This window comes from Acomys russatus, chromosome 1, assembly GCF_903995435.1.
Source record: "Acomys russatus chromosome 1, mAcoRus1.1, whole genome shotgun sequence".
NCBI classification, from domain to species: Eukaryota; Metazoa; Chordata; class Mammalia; order Rodentia; family Muridae; genus Acomys; species Acomys russatus.
Genome location: NC_067137.1, coordinates 115,965,978 through 115,990,117, shown reverse-complemented (window position 1 = coordinate 115,990,117; position 24,140 = coordinate 115,965,978). Strand labels below are relative to the sequence as shown.

At 49.9% G+C, this 24,140-nt stretch overlaps 1 protein-coding gene across 4 annotated transcripts in view; it reads left to right on the top strand.

Annotated features, from left to right (window-relative positions):
• The window catches only part of Bcl11b (BCL11 transcription factor B), an 89,408-nt gene extending 68,645 nt beyond the window's left edge, over positions 1–20,763 (top strand). For all 4 annotated transcript variants that reach the window (XM_051151129.1, XM_051151143.1, XM_051151123.1 and 1 more), the window contains one exon: positions 18,549–20,763. In XM_051151129.1, coding sequence (XP_051007086.1) covers positions 18,549–20,563 — 2,015 coding nt within the window. In that variant the 3' untranslated portion in view covers positions 20,564–20,763. The remainder of the gene's footprint in view (positions 1–18,548) is intronic.
• The last annotated feature ends 3,377 nt before the right edge of the window (positions 20,764–24,140 follow it).

Below are 24,140 nucleotides of genomic sequence, written 5' to 3'. Positions count from 1 at the left end.
CACTCATTTATATTACACCGGACAGCCCCACTGCCCAGCTGCCCTCTCAGAGCCTCGGACCGCTGGGGCTTTTTTGATGCATGAATGAAGACTGGGAAGTGGGCCAGGACTTGGCTCCTGGGCTTCTTCATCGTTTATCAGCTCCTAGTTTTAATTGTTTCTCGACTTCTTTCCAGATATTTATCTAGGAGGAGTTGTCAGTCCTTGCAGCGTGGTGCAGACGCCGCGCAGGGCGGGTGCCGACTGCAGAATTTTAGCGGCGCCTCCGATGACTCCAGCGGGAATTGCTTGAGCACCTACTGTGTGCTGGGTAGCTATAGGGTTTCAGGGATGAGTGGGAGCACACTCCGGCCCATGAGAGACCAGTCTTCTAGGGGTGCAGGCAAAGGAATGGTGTTTGTTTTGTGTTTTGGGTGCTTCTGTGGCCGAGGGCCTGGGATGTGAGTGAACTGTGTGGCCTCTGAAAGCTCCATCTTATGTCTTGGGCCTTTGCATTTTCAGACTGGAATCCAAGGTGGCCGAACCCTCACGTGGGATTGGAGAAGGCACACTGGACTGCTCACCAGACCTTAGGAGGGCAGGGCATTGTTGAGGGGGTTGAGCCCAGAGGTGTTTTGGGGTGGAGAGGGACCAGGGTAGGATGCTGGGAGTGTCTCTGTCCTCTGAGTTCTAGCAACTGTGGGAGACAGAAGTGTGATGGAGTGTAGCCAAGAGGAAGCCAGGAGAATGTTGGGGAGCCGTTGAAGGCCCTTCTCCCTATGAACTGAGCTATAAGTCAGAGTGGATGCTATTGGTGCCTACGGTGGGTTTGCTGAATAGGATTCATAAGTGTGTAAGTCAGGGAGCCCAGGCTGGCTCACTCGGCAACCTTCAGAGGGTATCACCTGGGTTTTCTTCAGGAGACACAGGTCCTCAGTAGTGAGGGAGTACTGTAGGGCCTGAGACCTAGATCGGCTACTTGGGAAGTCATCTTACAGTAGATAGTGTCAGTTTCCCCTTCTGTGCTCTCTAGGGGAGAGACTTTGAGCCAAGGCCAGCTTGAGTGGGAAGGGCGGGGCTCTATCCTGCTAGAAGCCTTTCCGTTGTCAATGGGGTTCGCAAGCAAGCTGCTCTTGTGCTCTGTCTGCCTCCACTGCACCCCTTGGGAGCCATGGCAAGATGGGATTGCCATGTGAGCACGATGAGGTGCCCATCCATGTCTGGCTATTAGCTTCCTCCTTGGGCTGGTGCCACGGATGGTAGTATGTCCCTTTCTCTTCCTCCAGGATTAGCCCCCAGTGGTGTTAAATTCTTTGCCTGGTGTGCAGGTCACATGGGCTGGCGTCCTAAGTGGCTCAGATGACAGAACTAGGATGATGGCCTGCTGACCACACCTCAAGCCTCTCGTTGGTAACACTGGTACCCGTCGATCCTACCAGAACGGTACAGGCAAACTAGAAGGTCAAGCCTGCAGCTAGCCCTAGGCTGAGGCTCAGGATAGTGGAGACAGATCCCTGGGCATGCGGCCTTTGCTTCTTACCCACCATGTTTGGGAGAACTATCATGAGCCCCAGATGCATTATGGGTCAGGCATGTGTTCAGCTCTCACAAAACCCCCATCTGATGGGCAGAGACCATCCTGCACTCTAGTGCCCGGAGTGGCATCGAGCAACATCAGGACCAAAGAAACAGTGGCATCTGGGGGGCGGGGGCGGACATAAGGAAAGATTTGGAGTGATGGAGGGAAAGAGAGAGAAACGACACGCCCCCTGGCTTCTAGGACAGTTAGTTCAAATCCAGTCTGGCTTGGGAGACAGAGAAAATGACCACAAGCAATGAGTATGGGATGCCAGCAATCAAGGCCTTCTCCTGTGGACTGGAATGTCTGCTAGCCATGGGTGCTGGAGACCTATGTGCATCCTATTGTCCAATATACCTTGGACACTTGCTCCGATTGTCCCTGGCTTGGCCACAGTCGTTTTTACTTTACATCTGCAGATGGGAAGGATTTTCACAGTGTGTAAGTGGATTGGGGGAGGTCGCCCCTCTCTGCTGCCGGAATCTGAGTTCCCCGGTGCATCCTGCCAAGCAGTGGTTATTATTTCCCTCAGAATAATGTCCTTTTTTTTTTTTTTTTTTATCACTTGCTTTTAACATTCTGCCCTTGGCATCTGTTCCAGGCATTGTGGACGTACGGAGACTGTGTTCTGACAATGGGTTAAAGCAAGCTCTTATTGAAAAGCATTCTCTACTTAATTACGTTTCCTTCTTCTGGAAGCTATTTTAATTTTTTTTTTATAATCACATGTTAATTGTGTATTAGCGGGGCCTTTCTGATTAGTTGAAAACATAATGAAACCTTTGTAAACAACACAGAGAGAGAAAGAAAAGGGAATATGTGAAACAGAGCCCGCAGTGACGAGCCAGCTCCAAGAGGCCCAGAGAGCTACATTTCTTGATGGTGTGGAGGGATGGAAATTGTACCTGCACGTCCTCCTTTGAGTGGCAGCTCCCAGTTGCAGGGCCAAATGGGGCTAACAGATCAGTGATGGGGAGGCGTTTGCTTGCTCATGAGTAGTTGTGAGATGGCACCTTGGAGTCCTGGCTTGTTGGTTTGCATCCACTCTTCATTCATGCATTGACTGGCCACTTAATCATTCACCCAGCCAATCATGAATTCACTGACTCTTTCTCACTTCGTCACTTGTTCGTTTACTTGCCATCACTTAGTCAGTCAGTCACTCCTTGGTAGTCTTACCCATTCAGGAGCTGTGTCTGCAGAGCACTGACCGGATGCAATTCCTCACGGGCCTTTCTGCCGTTTCCCTTACATCTTTGGTGGGAGTATTACTCACATCATGGCTGAGGAGACTGGAGCTCATTCATTCAAATTTAGCTAAGGCCAGGAAGCTTGAGAACCAGGAGCCAGTGAGAGTGGGCCTCTGTGTGTGTGTGTGCTCGTGTGTGTGTGTGTGTGCGTGCGTGCGTGCGTGCGTGCGTGCGTGCGTGCGTGCGTGCGTGTGTGTGTGTGTGTGTGTGTGTGTAGGGAGATGAGAGTTAGCATGTGTGTGTGTGTGTGTGTGTGTGTGTGTGTGTGTGTGTGTGTGTATGAGAGTTAGCCTGTGGCTGTCACCAGAAAGTTTGCTGGTATTGTTTTGTTTTCTGCTTTTAATGGGAGCCTTGTTTTTTTTTGTTGTTGTTTTGTTTTGTTTTTGTTTGGTTTTTTGGGGGGAGGGGACAGAAGGCCTGAGTGTAAGTCCTGTTGTAGTGAGCCGGCCCCAGGGCCCTGCTCTTTTCCCCATTTAAAGGGCTGGGCTCACAGGCGTTTTGCAGTTCCCAGGCTGTTATTAAGGAAGCGTGGCTGGGGCGCTTCAAATGAAAGTGCTACTGTGTGTGCGAGCCAGGTTCACCGTGCGCGCTCCAAGGAAACGCTGCCAAGACAGTCTTATGAACAGGCGCCAAGCAAAACACGCGCGCTCCGTCCAGAGGAGCCAGCTCACTTCTGCAAATAGAGGAAAAATTGACTTTCTGATTTGGAGTGTTTTTACAACTAAGAAGAATCACTCCAGTGATTGTTCTAAAAATAGCCCAGAAGCAGCACACTCTCGAAGACCCAGGATGGTGAGCGTCCCTTAATTGTGCTTTTTATGTAATCTCTCTACATCATTTAAAAAAAAAATCACTTATGCTTGCGTGGTCATCCCCCCCCCCCCCACCTCCCCATATGTAACACAGAAATACGAGAGTGGTCTACGCAGCAGAAACTGTATTTTTATCTCTTTGACTTCAGGAAGTGTATTTGGGTTTTCGTCTCATGCAGCAGCCGCTGCAAGGCTCACAGCTGAGCTGCCAAATCTAGGGCAGCCTCTGCCACTCTGCCCCAGTGGCCACCGAGCTCTGGAGAGAGGCGTCCCTCACACACAGGAGTGCTTGGTGGCAGGCCAGGGCAGCGGGGGTACTAATGGTAGCACGGGGGGTGTGGGGGGGGCTCTGCCTACTTTTGCTTTTACTTTTCAAGTAGCCATCACCTTTCCAAAGCTTGAAGGCTCTAAGTAGCTACTGCGCAGACTCTGACATTTGTCACCAGGGGGAAGATGGTGTGGTCTTCCCTCTGTCTTCCACTGCTGTCCCTTCTAACGTCTCATTCTCTCTCCTCCTCACCCCTGCTCTTACTTTTTCTTCTGTGGTCTGTTCTGCTAGCTGAAGAGTCCAGCCCAGGACTGCTCAGTTGTGCTCTTGGCGCGGGGACATGCTGCATGTATGGGAGGGATGGCCCGTGCTTCATTATGGCCTCCCAGACCTTTGCCCAAGAAATGCCAGAAGCGCCTCTCCATTCCTTCTAGACCTGACAACCAAAATGTCTCCAGACAAAGGGCCCCTACAGGGGTGAAAGTGAGAGCCGGTGGTCTAATCTGTTTTCCAAGATGAGGAAAAATGACCCAGGAATGTGAAGATTCATCCCCCCCCCCCCATGTATCAAAATAACAACAGGGGGAAATCTTAAGGCTTTGGAAATCGAGTTTTGAATTCCACTATCAAATTTTACTTCCAAAGTATATTTTAACGTGTCACATAATTGATCCTGGTTTTTTTTTTTAATTTTTTATTATTTTTTTTCTTTTTTGATCCTGGTTTAAGGGTGACTTTGTTGTGTTCCGTGCAGGCAGCAGGGGTCCCAGGGGGGCAAGCTGGCTATCACAGGTGTCACCCGACGAACTTGTGTGGGCAGTAGGCCAGATATCTGCAATCAAGGTGGCTTTATCTATAACCGTCTACATTCTGAGCCCCGAAGGTGATGCTGGGAGAATTGGTTCCTTCATTTTTTTGGGGGGTGGGGTTAGAGAGGCAAAGTTTCTTCAATCCAGAGCTTCCTCTGTAGTCTAACATGACCTTTAACTCACAGTAACCCTCCTGCCTCCTAGGCTCTGGGTTTACGGTCATGAGCCACCATACCTGCCTCTGAGAGTTCTGTCAGGGAGTCAATTCTTTTTAGGTGTTTGCCAGCAACTCTGGACCATTCTCTGGGACTTGCTTGGTTTTGTCATCTTTCCTTTCTTTCCTGCCTCCTTCCTCTCACTCCACTCTCCTTTTTCCTCTCTACTTCCCTTCTTTCTTGGAGATCCTCCATCTCCATTCTTAGGAGTCAGACTCAGCCTGCTCCCGGGTAAAGCCTGTTCTGATGACCCATGCAGTAACCATTTCCAAGAACCATGCTCTGTGTCTTTAAATTGACTCATCGCTGTGAGGCCGGATAGGACCAGCTGTCAGGTGTCACTGCCTTCCTCAGGATTTATCTTCAAGAAATCTAGAATTGGGTGGCCAGTGGGTTTTGTGCCCAGCTTCTTTGGAATGCCATGTGACTGCTGCACAAGAGTAATTTCCTGGGCCCAGCCAATACTCTGGCTTCCACTGGCTGCTCTCAGCCAGCTGGCCGGCCAGCCAGCCAGCCAGCTTGTGGCTCTGCAGACATGTGGAATCCACAGGACCTCACCTCCCTTGGGTCTGGAATTCATGATTTCTGGTTCTCGGATACAGCATCCAGGCCCAGGGACCTTCTGGCCTCAGACCCTACAGTTCTGGGCTATGGTTTCCCAGCCTTACCCCTTCCGACCTCCTCCTCCTTTGTCACTGGGCCAGTCCTCTGGCTGCCTGTGCATACTTCCTCCTGTCCTAGGATGGTGGGCAAGATTCTGGGAGGACCAGTTAGCACAACTGTTGTTGGTCAAAGACCATGGCTGGACATAGATGCTAGGCTACCTAGCCAGCCATGCCGAGTTATTAGTGTTTGGAGGAGGGTGTGCTGGAAACGTAGCTGTAATCGCTGTCTGATGTTAATTTCTTTCCTTGTAAGTGTCTGTGTGTGTCTGTGTCTGTGTGTGTGGGTGTGGGTGTGTGGGTATGTGTGTGGTACGGTATGTGTGTGTGTGAATGGTGTGGGTGGTGTCACACCCACATCCCTTGTTTTTTTTTTTTTTTTTATGTGAGCGTGTGCTTAACTTCTGTCTTCCATGGTGGCGATGTTGGCCTGCATCCGAGTCCTCTGATTTTCTAATCGCTCATCTGGGCACCCGGAAACTCCAGTGTTTCAGGGCTGTGCCTGGTGAGGATGACCACAGCCCGGCTGCCGGCAGAGGGCTGGAGGACGCTTGGCACGGTGGCAGAGGGAAAGCTGTGCAGAAGAGCCGCAGGTTTTTCATATGGAAATGTGAAATAATGGGGTGATTAAATAGAGCTGTATATTAAAGTACATCTGACATCAGAATTACCATAATGTGCTGTAGCCTTAGGCTGAGTACTTTATTTGCCATCTGCGTCGGCCCAAAATCCCCCGGGGAAGCGCTAAAATATTCTGAATAAACTCGGCTCCAGTTCTTATTGAGAGTAAAATACCATTTGTGGCACGTCGTATTGATTCGTCTTAATTGTGGTGCAAAAAAGAGCAGTCGCTGGCTGATGACTTTTGTGCTCGGTGACAAGCTGGCTGGAGTTACTCCTGCACTGTAGTTGGTTAACCTGAGTAGACTGGCGGCCGGCCGGTACCAGGTGGGCACCTGGGCGGCAGCAAAGAGCTACACCACCACCCCTGTCCCCGCCCCAGGCTGTTGGGCACAGCTGGGGCTCTCTACCAACCCCTCCTGGGGGAAGGAAATATAGAGCAAGGGGGAGGTAAAGGAAATTTATGCTGTCCTCTGCAGTGCCCCCCGTTTTCCCCTTCCCCAAGCCTGTCATCTCCTCAGCCACAAGGCAGCACTGACACCAGCTCTGAGGACAGGAGCCCTTTGCCTCAGCTTCCATGGGTGGGGGTAGGGCGGAGTTTAGAGAGACAAGCTGCACACCGAAGGAAGCAAAACTGGAGAGAGACACCTACCCTGGCAAACCCAAGTCTAGCTGGTCCCTGCTTAGTGGCTGTGGAGTATATTGTGTACCTCAACCCTTAGGGGGAGGGGAGGAGTGGGGGTGGCGGTGCTTGCAAAAGTGCATTAGGAGATGAAAGAGTCATCAGGGGGTGAGCACTCCATGATCCACATGGTGCTCCCCCCATTCATAGGGTCCAGTTTGTACCCTATAATTGTCTATCATTATACACAATTTAAATATTCAAACAGTCTCCACAAACCCTGGCCTAGCATGTTTTTATTACAAATTCAGAACAAGGGAATAACCTTTAACTTCAGAGACAAATGAGACAAATTTACAAGTGCGTATCTGCTGTTTTCTTGCGCTTTATCAATCCCCGTGGACCGGAACACTTTCGCTGTAACACCACTCAGAACAATATACATATATTACGACTTGTTTGTAGTGTGTCGGTAATGAGTCCCCTCTGCAATAGCTAACCTATATAACTCGGCGTCGAGGCTCTCCATAACGTCAATTATCTCCTCAGAGCTAAACGTACACTCCATTAAAAGCAGATTTACTGCCCTGGCCATACTTCTTGGGGTGGAAAGTGGAGATCTTTTTTTTTTTTTTTTTTTTTTTTTTGGTGGATTTAAGGAAAGGAAGGAAAGATGCGGAGTTTCCTGAGACGAAGTCATGACACAAGAGACGCCCTGTGTCACCTAGAAGGGCTTGGGTGAGGGTCAGCTGCCACGTGTGGGATGCACACATGGATGCTCCTGCACAGCTGCAATGGCTCCCTAAACTCACTGCATTTTGGCCATTAAGTGATGAGTTTGGTTTCCTTGTTTCTGACCCCTGTAACTCCTGCTCTCGAGCTCTTGAAGAGCCCACGCTGGGTGAGGGTGGTACTGAGTGACACAACCACTCAGATGAATTTGTCCATCAGCACCTCAGATCTGTCAGGAGGGCCCTGAGGAGACAGCGCAGTCAGTGATACTCTAGCTCCCGAGCCTGAGGATGTGCTTTTGATCCCTAGAACCTACATAAAATTAAAAAAGCCAAGCATGGTGGCGTGAGCCTGTGATCTCAGGGCTGGGAGGCCGAGCCAGGTGCTTCCCTACAACTCCCTAGCCAGCCAGTCCAGCCTGTGTAGTAAACTCTAGGCCAGAGAGAGACCCTGTCTTAAAACAAACCAAAAATGGCTTCTGAGAAATAGCATCCCAGGTTGTCCTGTGTGTGTGTGTGTGTGTGTGTGTGTGTGTGTGTGTGTGTGTGTGTGTGTGACACACACACACAGGGAGAGGGAGAGAGGACTACCTCTCCCCTACACTCTTGCATCTGCTTACACACACACACACACACACACACACACACACACACACACACGGCGAGGGAGAGAGGACTACCTCTCCCCTACACTCTTGCGTCTGCCTAGATAAGACCCCATGAACACATATCCACACACATAAAGAAAAATCCACTGGAGAGGAGTGGGTGTGGTCCAGAGAGGCCTACAACATGCAGATCTCAACGGCTCTGACTACACAAACGTATGAGGGTATTTCCCAAGGAACTTGAAGATTTCATGGGAGGGCAGGGCTCTGAGGGAGATCAACTGTAGTTGTTGTAAGTGCTCCGAAGGAGGTGTCACCTGTCCCTTTGCATCCTGTCCTCCCCACTACTCATGCCTGACAGACACCCCTGTTTTCACCCTACTTGGATCAGCCTCTCGGTCAGCGATTTCTTTGTTTTGGAGATGGGTGGCTGTTTCTCCGACCTTGCACACCTGGTCTGACCACAGAAACTTGAACAGTTGAAAATAAAGACTGTTTGGAGGATATGTGGGGTGCCTGGTGCCCCCATTTGAAGCTCTGTTCCGCTTAGCCTAGCCCATCCTGGACCTAAAAGTGTGGATTCTCGGGTCTCAGCTATCAAATGAGAGGTTTGCTGTGATAACCGACCTGCTTGAGAGACAGATGGAGAGCCAGGTCCTTCATTAGAGGTCTTCACAGATTGGTTTGAAGCTTCCTTTCCACTGTAGTTTCAATATCTGGGCATCCAGTTGACCCAGCATTCTTTGCTGTAGTGAGATTTAGCTAGACAAAACCATTCTTGTCTTGAATAGACCTTGAGTATGGGCTTGGGGAAATAACATACTTTTGCTTTTTTTAGAAATTGGAATTTATTTCATATCTGGCTATGTTATTCCTGACCTCCCTCCCCCGCCGCTCCCACATTTTCAGTCTCTCCTCAGATAAGCTCCAAACCCCTTTGAGAGTTCTGCACCCAGCATTTCCTGTCTTTGCATGGAGGGTCCCTTCTCCTTGCTTTGTCACTTGTTTATCTTTGCTAGCTTGTCCTTTCTCTCCCTCCTAAAGTCAGCGTTAGGGTGTCCAAGGAGGGTGTTCCCCAGGGCTCCCCCTGTTTTAGGGAGCGGTGGCTTGAACTCTTGTTGGAAATGTCATAATCCCCAGAGTCTTGCTGGGCTGTAGGCTCTATGAAAGCACCCTTCCCCCGCCTGTGACCTGATGCTCAGTGGTCACGGTGCTTTGCCTGTCTGTGGAGTGCAGAGAGAAGGAGGTGGCAATGCAAGGATCCAGGGCACTGGGAAGTTGCTGGCGACGTTTACATAAAGGTACAGTTTCTGGATTTCCAGACCTGGTGTGACCTTGGAGACTTCTGGAACTTCTGGAAACATTCAGCATTTACTTTAGTTCGAGAGGCAGAGTGGGCGGGTGGAGCCAACCCTCCATCCGAGGGTTCTGGAATGCAAAAGTAGATTGTGCGGGGTGGCTGTGGCATCTCTCTTGCCTCCTCCCTCCCTGTTCTGCAACAGGCCTTGCTGTGCCCTCCATCATGGCTGCCTGTCCTGTGTTCACAAAGTCTCCCTTGTAAGCTGTCTTTCCTCACCTCGGCACTTCTGGTTCTTTCAGTGTCTGCCTTGAATGTCACCTCCAGCCCCAGGTCCAACCTCTTCTGTTTCTTCTCTTGGTATTTCTGAAGTCTCTGCCTGACCAATGCTTAACTGGCCACCATGCCACCTATGGCCCCCTGGAGGGGAGGGAAGCAAGACTCGATGACATTTCCAGTAAGACTTGGCTGTTGAGGGGACTGTAGGAGGGTTCGGTTTGCCACTGTGGTGAAGGTGGTAAGAACAGAGCTTTTTCTCCCAGGGGTGAGTTCACACCTGGTAGACAAAGCCACATGGTCATCTGTGCTGCACTGGTCCCACACAGGGGGAGAGAATAGGGGTTTCTCAATGTCACACCTCCTCACCCCTTTCCTGTGCTGGAACCTCACCACCTGACTTCCCTGCCTGTCCAGCTCTCTGTCGTTCACAGGGGCAGGTGGAATGACTGTGCGGTCAGCTGGCCAGCTCCCCTTCAGGGCCAGTGACAGTAGAGTTGGCACCTCTTTTGGGACAGGGGCAGCTATCTGTGACTAAGGACATAGGGTGAGCCCAGGTCAGGCAAATCTGAGTGTGGATCCCCACTTTTCCAGTTAATGAGCTGTGCGGGTCATGGAGCCCAGGGCCCACTGAGGGTTGAAAGTTCCTTTTCCTAAGAACTTCGTGTCAAATCTCTCCATCCCATGGTTCAGAGATAACAAGGCCAAGGTCAAAGAATGACAATCCAACATGGTGACCCTCATAAAAGTGGGCCTGACAACATGCGGAAACACAGGTAGGGAGCAGAAGACTGTCCCCATGACACCTGGTGGTGACACATTTTGTGACTCAAACCTTGGGAAAACAGAGGAACATGTGGACACACACAAAGTGTGCATTTTCAGTGCCACCTGCTCTGTTCCCAGGAAGTACAGGATAGGGGACCCCATCTTGGACAGTTTACCACAACAAACACCCCTGCAAGGTTTCCCCTTTCCCAGTGAGAACTCTGAGCTTCCTTCATGCCCAGCAACTCGACTGCAATGTCAAGTCTGATGGGAACAGAGGCACCTGATTACAGAAGCTGAGGAAATGTCCCAGGCTACAGCGGACCACAGGGCCACAGGGTACCACTATAGGGCCTGCAACCACAAGATGGAGTCTGAATAGATAGTCCAAGACTTCTCTTTTGTACTTAGTCACGATATGCAGTTATGGGAATGCAGACCAGAAGTCTACGTAAGGCAGCCAAGCTCTTGGGTCTTCAGCCAGCACCTTAAATTTCCCCTCAACACCATTGTACATCCCCATGTTTGTGTGTAAGGAGGGCGTAGGGGCGCATGTGTGTTAGAGGCCAGAGGACAGCCTCAGATGTTATCCACTTCTTAAGATTTTCTTGACGTGCCTAGAAACTGCCAAGGGGCTGGTCTCCCTGGCTAATGGGCTTCTGGGATCCTCCTGACTGTTTGCCCAGCACTCAGATTCCTAATGCGTGTCATCGGGCCTGTTGTTGTTGTTGTTTTTTTTTTTTTTTTTTTTTTGGTTGTTGTTGTTGTTTTTAACATGGATTCTGGGAATTGAACTTAGATCTTTTGAGGCAAGCACTAACTGGGCTATCTCCCTAATTCCATCAGTTGCACTTTTCACTAAAGAGTTACAAGGTAACTAACCTCTAGCTCCCCTGGACTGTGAGCTGTGTGTATCTAGCTGCCAGGGGACTATCAAGCACACACAGGGTATCCAGCCAGTGAGTTAAAGGTTCATGCCATGACTGTCCTCAGCCAACAGGAAGAGCTTTCAAGTTTCTTCAGTCCTGTCTTGTCTGGTTCCCACCGCTTGAGCTCTCGTGTGCTGGGACCCAAGACAGCAAAGAGACCCAGGCTCCCTGTATTTGCTCAAGGCTCTCCAAAGCACAGACCAAAGAGGACTCCAAGGTTTGTAGGGAGAGCAAAAGGATAGAGGGGTCTGTCTGTTAGATTGAGGCCAGCGGAACGCATCGCCGAGTGTCAGTGCTCGTGCATAACACCCCCACAGCCACTGTCACAGCTACCACACTGTCACATCCTTCTGTGGACCACTTGCCCGTTCTTGTGAGCTGATCAGCGTGGATTCAGTCGCCACAGCTCTAGCCTAAAGCTGGATGCTTTTGTTCACACATAAACTGAGATGGAAGGTGAAACGTCAGGGCGTGCATGCCTACCCCCGCCCTAGGCCCCTGAGCTTCGGACATGTCTCTCTTCAGCGACTTTTATCTTGACTGTGTACCACATAGACACTGCCACTTGCCAGCTGTGGGTCATCAGGCAGATTCCCCTCAGCTCTTCCAATCCTCAGTTTCCTCATCTGTAAAATGGCACTGGTGATGGATGGTGCTTCCGAGCTGCAGGGGTATTGTGTGAAGCCTCTAGTGTCCTCAGCTCATCCCTGCCCACAGTATAGATTTCCTACTGTCTGTTCCTCCCTCCCATTCCTCATTTCCCCTTTCTGCCTCCCGGGGCTGGGGTTTGATTGGGTGACTTGGGGACCAGCAGGATGCTCATGGATTCACAGAGGACTGTAAGCACTCAAGGGGTCCGGTTGACATTTTCTCTCTGGCATCATGGAAGGCTAAATAGTTTTTGATTTACTTTGGTGCTGGGAGATTTAGAGATTGGACCCAGGGCTTCACGCACGTTGGGTAAGTGCTCTCCCGTTGGAACACAGGAATACAGCTTTTGCCCAGGGGGCAGTTTTTGTTTTATTTTTAAATTCATTTATCTATTTTACTTTCTTTGTATGGGTATTTTCCCTGCCTGTATGTCTGTGTCCCTTGAACTGAAGTTACAGACAGTTGCAAACTCCCCTGTGGGTGCTGGGAATTGAACAGTCCTATGAAAGAGCAGTCAGTGCTTTTAACCACCGAGCCATCTCTCCAGCCCTACAGGGGGCAGTTTTTAAATGAACATGAGATCTATTTGTCACCTGAATAATGGGTGTAGCTATTGCCGTATGAAACTGTGGGGACAGTACTCTTAGCAGTTGTTGTTTTTGTTGGTAGTGGTGTTGATGGTGGTGGTGGTGGTGGTGGTGGGGTGTGTGTGTGTGTGTGTGTGTGTGTGTGTGTGTGTGTGTGTGTGTGTGTGTGTGTGTGTTTTAAAGTCTTGAGGCAAAACCAGCCTTCTGTTGTTCTTCTGTTTGGGTTCTGGATGACGAGGATCACTGTGAGACAGACACCCGGGGTAGCAATTCCTGTTCAAAGTTCAACCATCTCAGTATGGTGTGGTCCTATCACTATCTTCCCCAATTAGCATATGCTACCCAGTATGCTCTCTGGCTCTGTAAAACGACTCCCTTGTCGCACCCTAGGGTGAAGGTTTGTTGCAGGCCTAATGGGAGACTGTCCAGGGACAATCAGTAGCCTTAATGAGAGGGTGCTGCCATTGTGAAACTGACCTCTGCGCATACAGAAAGGGTGACAGACCCTGCGGTTGCCAGGTGTTGTGTGCAGGGAGGCCACTGGGGTCCTATACAGGGCTTGGCAAGATGGTGAGGGTGTGGCCTTGCTACTTCCTGGCTGTGTGACTTCCATTCTCTAAACGACATGTCCTTATGATCTAGCGTGATCATGACCCCCGCCTGGCTTCCCTCAGAGGCCCTGGTGAGCAAGGATGACACTAGCCGAGGCAACAGAAATGCCAAGCGAGCTGTTCAGTGCGTTGTGGTTTACTGATAAGCCCAGGAGGCCCAGACCAGGCCCCCTGCTGGGACACAAGTGCCCTTCAACATTTGCTGGTTTTGAGGCAAGCTATATTATTATTTATCCAGGCCTTAAACCAAAAGGCATCTGTGAACCACCCACAGTCGTGTACAGGGACGGGTATCAAACCCTACAATGTATAGAGCCTACTGCCCTATCTATTCAGCAATGAGTGGTTTATAAAAGCAGGACCTTACTACCCTCTGGTCCCCGAGGAGGCAGGTGTAGTTTTTCTGTTTTAGTGACTAGGAATCAAAGTTCAGAAAGGTGGCATCACTTGTTTGGCTATACTTGTAGGCTCAATTTTCTTAACAAATATATTTTATTATGAACTTTTTAACCAAGCGTACGTCACTTATAATCCAACTAACCAAAACAATAGGAAGAGGATTAAAGAACACAATAACAAAACTGCAAGGATATCAGTTCCGAGGAACGATTCTCCTGGCGTAATCAGCAGGATTTCTTCTGCTGGAACCTGGAGTAACCAGAACCCAGAACCGCAGCAGGAGCCTGGAGCCCCAAAGCCTTTTCTCGAGCGGTTCTCTCTAGGAGCATCCTGAAGTAGAGTGATGAACAGCCAAAACTATCCCAAGTCTCCAAAAGCCCTTTTGTTTTCTGCTCTCCTGTTCCTGCAGTGCTTTTTTTTTTTTCCCCCACAACCTCTTCGGCTTCCTGTTTCTCTCTGCCTCCTTGTATCTTTTGGTGAACAAGGCACAAATGTTTGGTGATGCTCGTGTGTGTGTGTGTGTGTGTGTGTGTGTGTGTGTGTGTCTTGTCAGAAGAGAGGTGGGATAGGATTCTGCATTTGAAAACGCTAAGGCAATCTATTAGTGGCTGCAAGAACAAAGAGGGCTCAGTGTTTGCTCCAAAGATGTCTGAAAATAAGGAGGACGGAAGCGAGAACCGACATGGCAGTGCCCTGGGTTCTGAGCTACCCACTGTGACTTAGTAAGACAAACACAGCTGACATTCCTAGGTCTGTAGGCCAGGATCAATGCTTCTGAGGTAATCTGGATCCAGCAGTTGGACTCTTTAGCAGCAGCCACCAACAGCAGTGTGAGGCCAGTGGATGCTGTCCAGCCACTAGCAAAGCAGTCCACTCCTGCTGCAGGGTATCCACAGGGGCACCTGTGTATGCAGGTAGCTGTGAGTTTGAGAAGGCAGCAGGGAGGGAAAGTTTGGGATGAGCTGAGGCCAGCCCTGAGTCAGAAGCCACCTGCTGTCTGAAGCTCTTCTTCCACGTCTGAAAGCAACCATCTGTCTGTGTGGCGTCTATAAAACCCTTATTCAGTTCTTGAATAGAAAGATGTTCCAAGTGGCTCAGTCAAAGACTCTCCAACATTGTTTAGTTCTGAAAAAGTGAGCAGCCCCGTGCTCAGGGCTCTTTGTAGGCAAGAGAGAGCCATGAAGTCGTCATACATAAATGAACATTTTATTTTTTAAAAAAGAAGGGGGTGGCTAGAAAGAGTTTTCTAGGGAGGGCCTTCAAGGGCTGAGAGATATTTTTTTTCCTGTCAGGTACTGGGGTGACTGTTGCCTATAATGAGTGAACCCTGAGTTCTGTAGAGGGACATTTAGGGGCTCTAACGCTGGGGTGACAGGTGGCCCTAAAACCAGACTTGATGCATCATCAGCCTTTGTTTTCCTCACAGTTAACTATGGAGGCGCATCTTCAAGAAACATCTGACTTTTAGAACCATTGGGCATGTACTTCCTTGTCATGCTTTTTTAAAAATTTATTTTAATGTAATCAGTTATTTTGGCTACCTAGTTACCTAACCTGCTTTGGACTTTCGATATTTTTTGAATAGCCGCATTGCTTACTCGCTAGCCATAGAACAGTCTAGAAAAAAGAAAAAAACGGTTGGCTCCCCCAGATGAAGAGACAGGAAGTGCTTCAGAGCTGCGCAAGGAAATGAAGATGCTGAGAAGAGCAGACCTCGGCAGCCATGTACAGAAATGCATTCCTTAGAGTGCCTGGGGCCTGGAGGAGGGTGCAGAGACACCCACTCATTTGCTATGCGGCCCCCGAGGACATGGTGCTTCGTTTGTGTTAGTAGCTGCAGTGACTCTAGCTTCCTCGTGCATGCACACACATCTGTGTACATGAATGTGCCTAAAGAGGACTTGTATTTACCTTATTGCACACACATACACACACATACACACACACAGGCACATACGTGTGCACGCACACACCACACACACACACCACACACACAGGCACACATGTGTTCACGCACACACTCCACACACACACACACACACACACACACACAGGCACACATGTGTTCACTCACACACTCCACACACACACACACACACACACACACACACACACGCACACATGTGTTCACGCACACACACACACACACACACCATATGAGGAGTCTAAACTTGCCTCCTGGCCAGCTCATTAGCTAATAAGCTGAGGATGGGGCTGGGTATCATCAGGGCTTCGGAGAGGCATGGCTTCTCTGTTAGTCTAAGGCTGTCTCTGATCATGAGCATCATGGCTTCCCAGGCCTTGTGAAACCAGGCTGGGACAGACGATCCCCTTTAAGGGTCCCATGCTGAGGACAGACCAATCCAGACAGGCTGAGACACCTAGCGAGAGCAATAGACTCTGTTTGCCAGGACTGTCTGTTTTCCGGGACTGTCCCGCTGGTTGGTAGTTCTGTTTTGTTTCGCTGAGGGGTCTGCTGCAGAGGATTGTACTAAGGGCTTCATACATGCTAGGCAAGTGCTCTACCACTGCATTGTATCGTCAGCTCTCCTGTGGCAGTTTGAAGAGTGGAGTAGGGCCTGGGGAGCTGGCTTTCTGTCAAGGTATGACACATACGTTTGAGAACCCGAGTTCAGTCCCTAGAATACACATAAAAACCAAGGAATGGCGTCATGCCTTATGTTCTCAGTGCTGGGGAGGATCTCCAGGGCACACTGGCTAGCAGGTGCATCCTATCTGTTAGTCCCAGGTCCCAGTGAGGGATCCTGTGTCAAAACAAACAAACAATCAAACATGTCCTTTAGCTTCCTCATGCATATGTTCACACATGCATACACACCTGCATACATGAACACACATGTACTGTGGAACAAGGCTGAACTTTCAGAATTCTCTTATTTCTTCCCTTCTCTCTGCTTTCCTGCCTTTCCACCCAATCCCACAGAAGACGCAGGGTCAGGGGATGGCAGGGTAATCCATGGCTTGCTGTTTGCCCTGAGCCTGCTGGTGCAGTGGTCGATGGAAATCTCAGTGCTGCCTCATGATGTAGCACTTTTCCTGGCCCACCAGCAGACCTAACTTAGAGAGGTGCATGCTGGAAACTGAGGCGGAGGTAGGACTTCAGAACATGCACACAACTGCCGGGAGGTGCCGCCTCCTAGGAAGTGTAATTAGCTGCTGGGAAGTGAAGATGCTGTCTGCCCGGGATCACAGAAGTCCCAGGTCAGGCTGGCGGTACAGCAGAGATGGCGGCTGGTCAGGCCCATTGCCACAGCCTCTCTGCTGCCGGGTATGGTAACAGTGTTCATGTTTGCCTTTGCCAGGGAGTTTGAAGTGACTGACTTTGTATCAGCTTTAGTATTTTTTTTTTTTTTTTTTGACACAGGCAAGTTTAAACAGGGGTGAGGGGCTTCTCAAGATTGAGGCTGCCGTTGCTGTGCCAGGTCTGTTAAGAGGCCTGTTCTTACCCCTTCTGAGATGCTACATCTAATGATGGCAGACAGGCCTGTCCACGCCTGTCTTTCTTCTCTAAAGCATTAGGAAGGCTCTGGCAGGCAGAATGTGGCCTCACGTCGAGGTCAATGGCTCCAGACAAGAGGTTCAGGCCCCATCTTGCGCCTGCCCTGATGACTGACAAATATGTGGCGTTTTGGCTCAGGGCCACTAGTGTCCACTACGATTTGTTACTGATGTCACCCAAGCCAGTTGTAACAAATCAACGCGTGTGGCTGTTCTTCCTGACTGCTGTCACATTTGGCCACCGCCTTTCATCCCTTTGTCTTTTGGCAGAAGCCCTCAAAGTGCTCTTCTAGGCTAGAGTCCCACCCCACGCCCTGCTTGGGGGCTGTGGAGCTGATCTCCACACTGTGGGTGTGTGTGAGGCTGTGGGTAAGGACGCCTTTCACAGAGGAGCAGGTTTTTGCTCTGTGTAAGTCTTGCCTCACCCACCTTGTTTTCTATTGGGCAGACTTTGCTGCACAGATACTGGCCCATGAAACAGGAATTTCCTGTGGCTAAAATCTCAAGTGCAGGCAAAGGTATCACCACACTGCCTGGTTGTCTGAATCTGACATTGCAGGGAACTGAACTTATGTCCTCATACATGCCAGGCAGGCAGTCCACCGCTAAGTGTCATAGCAAGTTCTGTTGTTGTTGTTATTGTTATTATTATTGTTGTTGTTATTGTTATTATTAAAGTTTTCCAAGCAGTGGAGTCAGTAGTTCCTAACGGGAGGATGCGGTGGAGTGATTTTTATCCCCGAGTAGACATTTGATGACGAGTATATTTTTCTGTCTGCACCACTGGAGGGTGGGGTTATTGGCACCTACACCCCCTTTTCACCCCAGCAGTGAATTACGACAGTGGGATCTACATGTCAACAGTGACTAAGTCAAAAAGCCTTGGTCTAGATGGTGTGGGGGTGAGGTTTGTTACCCTGACTGTCTCTTACATAATGTGGCCATTGTCCCTCTCTTTTCTGGTCCCCAAAATGATGTAAAGAAGAACACTTTTAGGGGAGCAACGCCAGGCCTATTAAATGCAAGCTACTCCCGGGTGACCTCAAGCTTGCCATAGAGCTCGTTGTCTGCTGTCATTTGGGTGGATGCTGTGAGGCCTGCCCACTCTTCCAGCTGCAAAAGCGACTCCCTGAAGTCCTAGAGCCTGCATAGATCTATTGTCCCCTGCCAGCTGGGTGGTCGAGGTGAGGCCTGTCTGCCTTTCAAGGGCTGCCCAGGTACTCTATGGATTCCCAGGGCCTCTGGATCTTGTCTCTGCTCTCCGGGTGGAGGCAGCGGTGAGGCCGGCCCACCCCTGTGGCCGCCCTAGCTTCCCTGAAATTGCTCACGCTCTGCCTTTCTTCGTGTTTTCCCAGGTAAAGATGAGCCTTCCAGCTACATTTGCACAACATGCAAGCAACCCTTCAACAGCGCCTGGTTCCTGCTGCAGCATGCGCAGAACACGCATGGCTTTCGCATCTACCTGGAGCCTGGGCCAGCCAGCACCTCGCTCACGCCCAGGCTCACCATACCGCCGCCGCTTGGGCCGGAGGCCGTGGCACAGTCCCCGCTCATGAATTTCCTGGGGGACAGCAACCCATTCAACCTGCTGCGCATGACGGGCCCCATCCTGCGGGACCACCCAGGCTTCGGGGAGGGCCGCCTACCGGGCACGCCACCGCTCTTCAGCCCACCTCCACGCCATCACCTGGACCCACACCGCCTCAGTGCAGAAGAGATGGGGCTCGTGGCCCAGCACCCCAGTGCCTTTGACCGAGTCATGCGCCTAAACCCCATGGCCATAGACTCTCCCGCCATGGACTTCTCACGACGGTTGCGAGAACTGGCAGGCAACAGCTCCACGCCGCCGCCCGTGTCCCCAGGCCGTGGCAACCCTATGCACCGGCTGCTGAACCCTTTCCAGCCTAGCCCCAAGTCCCCGTTCCTCAGCACGCCACCGCTGCCACCTATGCCCACAGGCACACCGCCACCGCAGCCACCTGCCAAGAGCAAGTCCTGTGAGTTCTGCGGCAAAACCTTCAAATTCCAGAGCAATCTCATCGTGCACCGGCGCAGCCACACGGGCGAGAAGCCCTACAAGTGCCAGCTGTGCGACCACGCGTGCTCGCAGGCGAGCAAGCTCAAGCGCCACATGAAGACCCACATGCACAAGGCGGGCTCTCTGGCTGGCCGTTCAGATGATGGGCTGTCAGCCGCCAGCTCCCCTGAGCCAGGTACCAGTGAGCTGCCCGGCGACCTTAAAGCAGCCGATGGCGACTTCCGCCACCACGAGAGCGACCCATCGCTGGGCCCTGAACCCGAGGATGACGAGGATGAGGAGGAGGAGGAGGAGGAGCTGCTGCTGGAGAATGAGAGCCGGCCTGAGTCGAGCTTCAGCATGGACTCGGAGTTGGGCCGAGGCCGTGAGAACGGGGGCGGCGTGCCACCGGGTGTGGCGGGCGCAGGGGCTGCAGCAGCGGCTCTGGCGGACGAGAAGGCGCTGGCACTGGGCAAGGTGATGGAGGATGCAGGGCTGGGCACACTGCCTCAGTATGGGGAGAAGCGCGGCGCCTTCCTGAAGCGTGCAGGCGATGCAAGTGACACGGGAGCCGGCGGCTGTGGGGACGCGGGTGCGCCAGGTGCAGTGAACGGGCGTGGTGGGGCCTTCGCTCCAGGCACCGAGCCCTTCCCCGCGCTCTTCCCACGCAAGCCCGCTCCACTGCCCAGCCCTGGGCTCGGTGGTCCCGCGCTGCATGCGGCCAAGCGCATCAAAGTGGAGAAGGACCTGGAGCTGCCACCTGCTGCACTCATCCCTTCTGAGAACGTGTATTCGCAGTGGCTCGTGGGCTATGCAGCGTCACGCCACTTCATGAAGGACCCTTTCCTGGGCTTCACGGACGCACGCCAGTCGCCTTTCGCCACGTCGTCGGAACATTCCTCCGAGAACGGCAGCCTGCGCTTCTCCACACCACCCGGGGACCTGCTGGATGGTGGGCTGTCAGGGCGCAGTGGCACGGCGAGCGGGGGCAGCACGCCTCACTTGGGTGGCCCAGGTCCTGGGCGGCCGAGCTCCAAGGAGGGCCGTCGCAGCGACACGTGCGAGTACTGCGGCAAGGTCTTCAAGAACTGTAGCAACCTGACGGTGCACCGGAGGAGCCACACCGGAGAGCGGCCTTACAAGTGCGAGCTGTGCAACTACGCGTGTGCGCAGAGCAGCAAACTCACACGCCACATGAAGACGCATGGGCAGATCGGCAAGGAGGTGTACCGTTGCGACATCTGCCAGATGCCCTTCAGTGTCTACAGCACCCTGGAGAAACACATGAAAAAGTGGCACGGTGAACACTTGCTGACTAATGATGTCAAAATCGAGCAGGCCGAGAGGAGCTAAGCACGTATGCGGGGGAGGGGACACTCGTGCGTCTGTACAGCGTGACCATCGCCAACCATCGCCAACGGACCCGGTGACCGGACTGGCCTCTGAGTCTCCGGGACCCAGGGAGGCGGCAGTCCAACCTAACCTGTGTCTGCGAAGTCCTATGGAAACCTGAGGGTTGATTAAGGCAGTAAAAATTAAAAAAAAAAAAAAAAAAATAAAAAAAAATTGTGGAGCCTTTTAACTGTGCAATAATTTCTGTATTTATTGGGTTTTGTAATTTTTTTGGCATGTACGTACAGGTACTTATTATTATTATTATTTCTGTTTAAATGCCTTTAAAAGATTTTGTTGGATATACACCCCTTCATTTTTTAATAACCCAGTAGTAGGCTGAGCAATGACTCGCAAGTGATGTAGAGGGAAGCTATCTTTTAAATTATAATTTTTGTGTGTGTGTGGGGGGGGGTGCTGCTTTTTTGAAATTTAAGCTAAGCATGTGTAATTTCTTGTCAAGAAGCCAACACTTAAATGACTTTTAAAGTTGTTTGCCTTTTCATCATTTACTTTTGTCCTGAAATAAAAAGTGGCATGTGGGGTTCTTTATTTTCGGGGAGGGGTGGCTTTCAAAAACATGTTTATTATTATTTTTTTTTTCTGGGAGGTGGATGTACAGCGGATTACAATCTTTAAAAGTGTAGCACTTTGTTTTTAGCATTGGATTGGAGAGGTGGCACTGGTGTCCTCTGGAGCCACGGAGGCCTTCTTTGTATGGAATTCAGCTATCTTGCTATGGGAGGGAAACTTTGAGGGGGCCATGGCAAGAGAGCCTCTCCCCAATTCGGGACCTGAGAAACTTTTCCTGGGTGACTCTAGGAACAGCCCCCAGCATCCTGCACTTGTGCATTACTGGGAGATACTGTCCTTTTCTGGGGAGCTTAGTGTACCCTGGGAAGCCGCCTCTGCCCTTTCCTGTTGGTTTTGCTGCGGAAAAGGGGCTGAGGGTACCTACTGGGTAGATAGCGGTGGCCTGTGGTGGCAGCAAGGAGGAGACTAACAATGTTCTTTAAGGCTTCTGACGTGATGGCTTCTCTCTTTTCAGCCCCCAGCCTACAGATAAATGCCAGGTGTCCATTGCTGCAGTGGTGTTGGCCAAGCAGACAGCTGGCCCTGATGGTGGGATTAGGAAAATTGGCTGGGGGGGCTGCTTGTCCAGCGTGGACAGCGCTGCAGGGCAGGAGAATTTGGAAGAGTTCTGCCCAAGGTGCCCTACGCTGCTTCCATTTTGGGTTTTTGTTTTTTCCTTCCCCCAGTTAGTTGGGACATGCTATACATCGGACTTGTTGGGATTTGGTGTTTGAATTCTGTTGACCCGCACTTTAAAGCTTTTGTTTGCATTTAAATTAAATGGCTTCTAAACAAGAAATTGCAGCATATTCTTATCTTTGGCCCAGAGGTGGGTTAAACTGTAAGGGACAGCTGAGATTGAGTGTCAGTATTGCTAAGCGTGGCATTCACAATACTGGCACTATAAAGAACAAAATTAAATAATTTATTGGACAGTTTCTCTACTGCCATTCAATTTGATGTGCGTGCCTTGAAAACTGATCTTCCTATTTGAGTCTCTTGAGACAAATGCAAAACTTTTTTTTTTTTTGAGATGAAAAGACTTTTTAAAAAGCAAACAAGAAAAGTACATTCTTTAGAAACAAAGCCACATTTACTTTAAATTAAAAAAAAAAAAAATCCTGGTTGAAGATAGAGGACTTGAAAATGCCATAAGACCCAATCAAATGAAGAAAGAAACCCAGAACAGCCCTGGACATCCATTAGCAGAATTGTTTTCAGCCCCCCTTTTTTGGGACAACGCTGCTTAGATGTGGAGTGGAGGTGATTTACTGCTGAATTAAAGCTCAAGTCACACAAGCCGATATCGTTGAATGAAAAAATAAACAGCAAAACAATTCAGGAACAATGGCTAATTTTTTTTTGTTGTTCTAAATTTAAATTTAGTGCACTCTGTCTTAAAAATACGTTTACAGTATTGGATACATACAAGGGTAAAATAAATCGTGTGTATGTGTGTTGGAGCGATCTTTTTATTTTATTTTATTTTCAAAGTTTGCATAATAGGTTATACAGAAATGCCACAGTGGCTACGTGTATATTGTTTTCTTTTGGTGACGGGGTTTTAGTATACATTATATATATTGAAATTTCTTGATTACTGTCAAAGTGGACCAGTATTTGTAATAAGTGAGAATGCCTGGGCATTTTACAAAACAAGAAAAAAAAAGTCCTTTTTCTTTTCCTTGAAACCGTTACAGTAAGTTTTAAATGGTGGGTCTATAAAATCTGTTCTGTCACAGTAACTGTAAAGTCGGAGTTTTAGTAAATTTTTTTTTCTGCCTTGGGTGTTGAATTTTTATTTCAAAAACAAAATGTATAGAAACTTGTATTTGGGGATTAAAGGGGGATTGCTACAATGTGTAGAAAAAGTATGTAGAAAAAAGTGCTTACTATTGTCACTGCTTTGCAGAAGAAAAAAAAAAATCACATTTCTGACCTGTACTTATTTTTCTCTCCCCACCTCCCTCTGGAATGGATATATTGGTCGGTTCATATGATGTAGGCTCTCGCTGTATTTTTACTGGAGCTTGTAATTTTTTAACTGTAAGCTTGTCCTTTTAAAGGGATTTAATGTACCTTTTTGTTAGTGAATTTGGAAATAAAAAGAAAAAAAAAAAACAAAAACAAACAGGCTGCCATAATATATTTTTTTAATTTGGCAGGATAAAATATTGCAAAAAACAAAAACAAACGAAACAAACAAACAAACACCACCCACATTTGTATGTTAAGTCCTCTTGTACAGGAGAAAAAAAAGGGTTGTTTGACAACCTTCAAGGAAAAAAAGACACAGAAGGAAATAGTCAAATATTTTGGTTCACAAGTCATTTTAGTTGTATATATTCTGTCAGAATTGGCCTACTCAAAGAACTGTTGGCTTTGGGCTCAATTTGAATGCCCCAAGTTTGCATCAGGCCTCCTTGGTGCGGCCACAGCAGACTTGATGGCAAGTGCTTTTTTTAGTGTGTTGAGTGGGAAAAGAGTGGTAGTGGGAGTGAAAGAGCGAGGTTACTTTCTCTGCTATGGCTACTGTGGCTGTCCCCTCCACTCCCTGACCACCCTCAGGAGCAGAGAGAGAACCTACAGCGGCTTTTGTCCTTGAGCAAGCCTGGATGGAGCGAAGCTTCTGGAAGGAGCAGCTGGGCCCAGGGGAGTCTCTGTCACGGAGACTGGGGAGGGTTGGGGAGGGCCTAAACGCAGGTCCTTCTGTTCCACGGAGAGCGTCCGCTCGCTTTCCCTCTTGGCTTTGCTGCTTTTCTCTGCAATTCCATCGGTTCCAGAGTGGTGAGGGCCTGGGCTGGAGGAATGCTGTGCCTTTCCCTCTGTGTTCTCGCTCTACCCTCTTCCAGTCTCCGCCCATCCTCTGTTCGTTCTGTCTTTAATTTTCTTCCTTCCTCCTCTTTGCCCCTTTCTCCCCCAGGACTCCTCTCCCTCTTTTGAAGCCAAGAAGCTTTAAGATAAT